The sequence below is a fragment of the Festucalex cinctus genome, chromosome 3, assembly GCF_051991245.1.
Source record: "Festucalex cinctus isolate MCC-2025b chromosome 3, RoL_Fcin_1.0, whole genome shotgun sequence".
Taxonomy (NCBI): Eukaryota; Metazoa; Chordata; class Actinopteri; order Syngnathiformes; family Syngnathidae; genus Festucalex; species Festucalex cinctus.
The window spans coordinates 32,708,869-32,714,267 of NC_135413.1; the positions used below are offsets into that span (position 1 = coordinate 32,708,869).

Sequence of the window (5,399 nt, forward strand, 5' to 3'; positions counted from 1 at the left end):
ACGGAAAGGGCAAAATCTTATTTTTGTTCCATGTTAGTCATAAAAAATAACTAAAACGTTTAATGAGGAATAAATTTTTTTTAGTTTAATCATCATCATCACTTATCCTTATTTTGGTCGATCCTACGGTATTCCAAATGAGTTTGGGGAGAGCCGGTGCTTTTTTTTTGTTTTTTTATTTTTATTTTTATTTTTGGGGGGGGGGGGGGGGGGGATATGACGTCACGCTACAGGATTGTCCGGAAATTATCCGTTAAAAATTGTTCAAAATAACACAATTGTTGGACTAAAATTGTAAAAAGTAAAAACGTAAAAACTAAACCAATGCACCAGCATGATACTTTAAGGGGGGGGTCGGCAATCCTGGAGCGGGGCGCGTTCCTTAGGCGACCCCGATACGATCTGGTACCGACACTGGAGAACATTTTATCAAAACTGACTGGTCGCCAGTCAATGAAAAAGCAAGTATAGACTTCACATTCATACCTTTACACAATTTAAAGTCTTCAATGAATCTCACATCTGTTTTGGACGAAAACGTCCACAAGCACAGGGTGAAACGTGCCAACCTCACAAAGGAAGGCCGAGATTTCAACCACAATCCGAAGAAGTACGCAGTCGACGCACAAACCACTGAACCACCGCGTTGCCTGAAATAAAAACCATTTAAAACATAAGATGATCCTGTAGTTTCGAATGAAAACTGGTCTGGGTCAATTGGCCTGGTCCTGGTCTCCGCTGTGTTGCGGTCCCGTTGCAGAAGAAGAAGAAGGAGAAGGAGACTCCTCCTTGGAGAGCAAGTTGTTTTTGCGGAGGTGGCAGGCCTGCTGATAAGGGGGGCTGATAGGCGGCTGGGTCGGGGGCGTGTACTGGTACTCCTTGCCACTGTCCAGCTGCGGGAAGAAGGAACAAACAAAGTCGAGTTTTTCGTGGCATGAACCGACAAGTCTTTTATTTATTTATTTAGGGATCAAGTTGACCTGCAGAGGGTAGGTTCTGTCGGAATCAAAGGCGCTGAGGTCTCCGCACGCCAGGAAAGGAACGATCACGCGGTTTGGACCTTCCAACTGGTTGAAGTCCACATCTGTCAACAAAATTCGAAATTGTTTTTTTAAAGACTACATTATATACAATGAATAAATAGCAATTCTTTCTATCTATCCATCAGGCAAAAGAAATGAAATGCTCTTCTACCAGATGGCAGAAATATGATTTGACAGTTGCAGCCACTTGTTGTGAAATTTTTGTTTGGTGGTGTGCTAGAAGATTTTCCAATGACTGACGGAATCGTCACATCTCCAACGCCACAACTTTTCAGGAATTAAAAAAAAACAGCTTTATTTCTGGAGTTTAAAAAAAAAAAAAAACAGTGATAAAGTTGCCATTAGAGCTGTGCAATATAACAATATATATACTGTAGATTGAATATAAAATGTCTATTGTACAAATTAATCCTCTATCGACCGCTGCTGAGGGAAAGCTGCCATTTCTGTTCCTGCACTTAGTAATAATATTACTGAATATATGACAAACATACTCGACTCTTGCATTACGCTGTGCGACTTCCACCGAATCAAGAAGAGGTGAAGTTGATTCATCAACCTACCGTATGAGTGATCCAGCAGAGGGTTGGACATGTTGGGCACGTAACCTTCAGGAGGACGATAGTTCTGACACACCACAAACGCTTCTGTACGCCGGCAGAAAGATTTGTTTTGTTTTGTTTTGTTTTGTTTTGTAATACAATTCAAAAAGCAGCGACGAACCGATGCTGGAGTTGCGGCTGCTGCGAGGTTTGGCACACGTCACGCCGCCGAAAAAGATCTTGAGCTGCGAGTACAACAGCGTCACGTCTTTGCCTCGGAAGATCTGAACAGAAGAAGAAGAAAAAAAAAAAAAACCTCAAGAATGTTCACAGTACAACAAGATGGAGAACCACAACTGCCAAATTTCAAAATAAATAAATGACTAAATATATAAATAACTAAATGACTAAAAGTAAAATTAAAAATGTATATAAAAAAATACAATTAGAAAATTTGATTAAAAATGGAAATAAAAAGAGCAAAAAATATATACACAAATAAATAAATACATTGTATTTAATTTTTGAATTATATATCTGTTTTTTTCCACTTTTAGTCATTTATTTATTTTTAATTTTGGCCAATACTGCCAAGTCTAAATGTTATTCAAATGAGGGGGCGGTCCTAAGTATGTCTTGGGTTGGCTAAAAGTGGAAATAAAAACATGTAAAAAAAGATATATAATTCAAAAATTAAATACAAATGTATTTATTCATTTATATATATATATATATATATATATATATATATATATATATATATATATATATATATATATATATATATATATATTTTGCACTTTATTTCCATTTATATCTATTTTTTTATATAATTTTCAAATTATATCTTTATATCCATTTTATTTTCACTTTTAGTAATGTATTTATTTATTTAGTCATTTATTGATTTGTAATTTTGGCCGTTTTGTCCTAAGCGTGTATTCGGTTGGCTAAAAGTGAAAATAAAAACGGTTGGATGTTGAAAAAAATATATAATTAAAAAATGAAATACAAAAGTATTTATTTATACATATATTTTTTGCTCTTTTTATTTCCATTTATATATATTTTTTGGGATATAATTTTCAAATAGTTTTTTTTATATCAATTTTTATTTTCACTTGTCATTATTTATTTATTTTGAATTTTGGCAGTTTTGGTCCTCCATACAACAAGACAAGCTGGACTAACCTTAGCCACAAAAGTTCCTCCTGGTTTGAGTACGTGAGTGGTGATGTTCAGCGCCTGAGATTTGGGAAGGAAAAAAACAAACAAAAAACAACAGTTCAAAGAACTGACTTTAGTCATCCTTGCATAAAAAACAAACCCTGGCGGGCGACTCACAGCCAAGAGTAGCTGAGCTTGAATGTACTCGTCCACGTCATGGAGGCCCGTTACTATGCCGCAAAAAACAGCAACAACACGTGAGGGATGCACATGCGGCGGTATTGGCGGTCGAGGACTGGGGGTGTTCTGACCGTCAGGTGCGCCGTCGCACACCACCAAGTCAGCCGGGCGGCCCTCGAAATGGCGGACGATCTCCTCGGCCGTCGACACCTGACAGAAAAGAGAGGAAGTCGGGTGAGTCACGTGATGCGCAGTGGCCAATCACAGCGTCCCAAAACAAACAAACAAACAAAAAACTACTTGCACTCCACGTCGAGAAGTACAAGGGAGAAAGCTTAATAGGGCGACAATTATTGACTGCTTATTATTAACTCATTCACTCCCAGGACATTTTCGCTGTTTTACTGGATTTGGACTGATTTTGCAAGGCCCGTAGAATATTGTGTCCTATTGCTATAAAAAAATGGACCGTACCAAAAGAAGGATTAGAGTCTCTTCTTTCCTCAGGAAAAAAAAAGTATTTCTATCTGTTTCCATTTTGCATCAATTAACATTAGAATATGGCTAAGTTTAATCATTATTAACAAATCGGTTTAAAACTATAGGGAAAAAGAGCTTTTTGGTCTCGTATACTCTGCTGCCATCTGCTGGCCGTTTTTGTAATAACTACCATTGCTCAAGCATTCTCTTCAGTTCAGAGGTTGCATAAAAGCTAAAACATATAAATACATATTTGGGAGCAGGGTAATATTTAAAATAGAACGTATTTAGACGTTTTTGGGAGACGCTAGTTATGAGATTTTGGACACGCTATGAGAAGCTCTTATTATTTTTAGGATTATGAAATCCTCACCTTGGTGATGTCTCCTTGAATTTGAGTGACTCCTGGCAGAGGAGCCATGGCCTGCAGGTCCACTGCCACAATCTTGACCTCTTCACCACCTTCAGACTTCTCTCCACGGCATCTAAACCAATACGACACGCTTGTTTCAAACCTTCTTCTAAAATAGTTGTCGTAATGTGTGGCGAGTATAATCTCATCACGTCTACCTGAGTTTCCGACTGAGAACTTGACTCCAGCTGCCGGGAGCCGCGCAGAGATCCACAGCTCTGTTCACACCTGATGTTGTCGCAATTTAAAGCAAACAAATCACACACACACACAAAAAAAATCTATTTAGTGTGGATGTAAAACGATGCGACCGACCAGTGAACAAGTTGAATTCCTCGTCGAGCTGCAGCAGCTTGAAGGCGCTCCTCGCTCTCCAGCCTTCCTCTTTGGCCAGACGGTAGTAAATGTCCCGTTTGTCTTTGGACGAGCGACCCATCCTGACCAGCCGCTTCTGCTGGAAAACATCAGCATGTTACACCGCGACCCAATTCTTCCCCCCTCGACAAACCGTTGTAACTCCCCAACGCATTCCATTTCCAAAAATGTACACAAACCACTGGCATTCGACTCGTTACGTGATAGCCAATGTAAAGGCAGGTAACTAGTCTTTTTGCAACATGTATTTTGTTGGAGTTCATTAATAGTTTTCGAATTTTATAGCGTAGGCGCAACGTTTCAATTACTTTTTCAAAGTCAGGTTTGGCGCCTAGCGCACGGAAGATTTCTCCTGTTTTGCTGTGACCGATTTAAAATGTCAGATTAAAACACAAAGTACAGAATTATGCATCGAAGTTTACAAAATAACTTCATTATATAACGGCATTCACATACATTGTTTCAAAATGTTGCGCTTACAGCAGAAAACACGACTCCGTTTGATTTCCGGGAAGAAGACCCTGTCAAAGACCCCACCACCACCTCAGGTGTCCCAAGCGCGCCTGTTCAAAAAGGACAACGTTGCCGCGAAAACGCCCAACTAAAATGTGCACTTTTAAAAATGGAAAAAAATACAAACACTCGGGGGATAACATCTGGACGAAATCCGAATTAACATACTGACATCAAAATCAGTATTGAGAACATTTTTTTGTCATTGTTGATTTACCCACGGTCAACTTTTACTCGTATAAACAATGTGTAATAAATACAGTACAGTACAGTACATAATCATTTGCATGTTTTATCTGTCTATATGCTCTGCTGGGTTTCACTGACCACCAGGTCCACTGCGTAGACCACATAGAGGCCCAAAATCAGATGGAATAGCCTCAAGCTCAGCCACCCAAATGAGGCCAAGCTCTGTAAAAAAAAAAAAAAAAAAAAAAAAAAAAAAAAAAAAAAAGATAAACAGAAATCCAACAACAGTCAATTATTTTTATACAAAAGTTTAATTGGGGGGGAAAAAAAGTAACAAAATTACAGAAGTTATTTTACATTATTGCACTAAAACGTGAAACTTTAAAAAAAAAAAAAGAAGGTAAAATCCTTCCTTTACTATTACACAAACCATTTACAATAATATGTTTTATACACCCCTACTACGGCAGCCTAAACAGCATTCTGATGAATACTGCA

At 38.3% G+C, this 5,399-nt stretch overlaps 1 protein-coding gene across 6 annotated transcripts; it reads right to left on the reverse strand.

Annotated features, from left to right (window-relative positions):
• Positions 1-211: 211 nt before the first annotated feature.
• ftsj1 (FtsJ RNA 2'-O-methyltransferase 1) lies at positions 212-4,783 on the reverse strand. Of its 6 annotated transcripts, none has more exons than XM_077517755.1 (11): positions 4,656-4,783; positions 4,140-4,275; positions 3,983-4,052; positions 3,786-3,897; positions 3,064-3,142; positions 2,930-2,982; positions 2,777-2,830; positions 1,767-1,869; positions 1,607-1,690; positions 981-1,084; positions 212-893 (listed from the first exon to the last, which is right to left on the reverse strand). In XM_077517755.1, exons 2-11 carry the CDS (start codon positions 4,258-4,260, stop codon positions 714-716), a joined length of 960 nt encoding a protein of 319 aa, XP_077373881.1. In that variant the 5' UTR covers positions 4,261-4,275; positions 4,656-4,783; the 3' UTR covers positions 212-713. The 6 variants fall into 6 exon arrangements, with proteins under 6 accessions (XP_077373881.1, XP_077373880.1, XP_077373883.1 ...); XM_077517754.1 differs by having other exon boundaries at positions 4,680-4,781; XM_077517757.1 differs by having other exon boundaries at positions 4,140-4,278; positions 4,680-4,754.
• Between the last annotated feature and the right edge of the window lie 616 nt (positions 4,784-5,399).

Bases quoted from the DNA above. Each gene is read 5' to 3' on its own strand.
- ftsj1 (XM_077517755.1), bottom strand. From the start codon at position 4,260: ATGGGTCGCTCGTCCAAAGACAAACGGGACATTTACTACCGTCTGGCC. The intron at 2,983-3,063 runs GTCAGAACACCC...TTTGCGGCATAG, and splicing joins GTGCGACGGCGCACCTGACG to TAACGGGCCTCCATGACGTG. The intron at 2,831-2,929 runs GTGAGTCGCCCG...CCCAAATCTCAG, and splicing joins AAGCTCAGCTACTCTTGGCT to GCGCTGAACATCACCACTCA.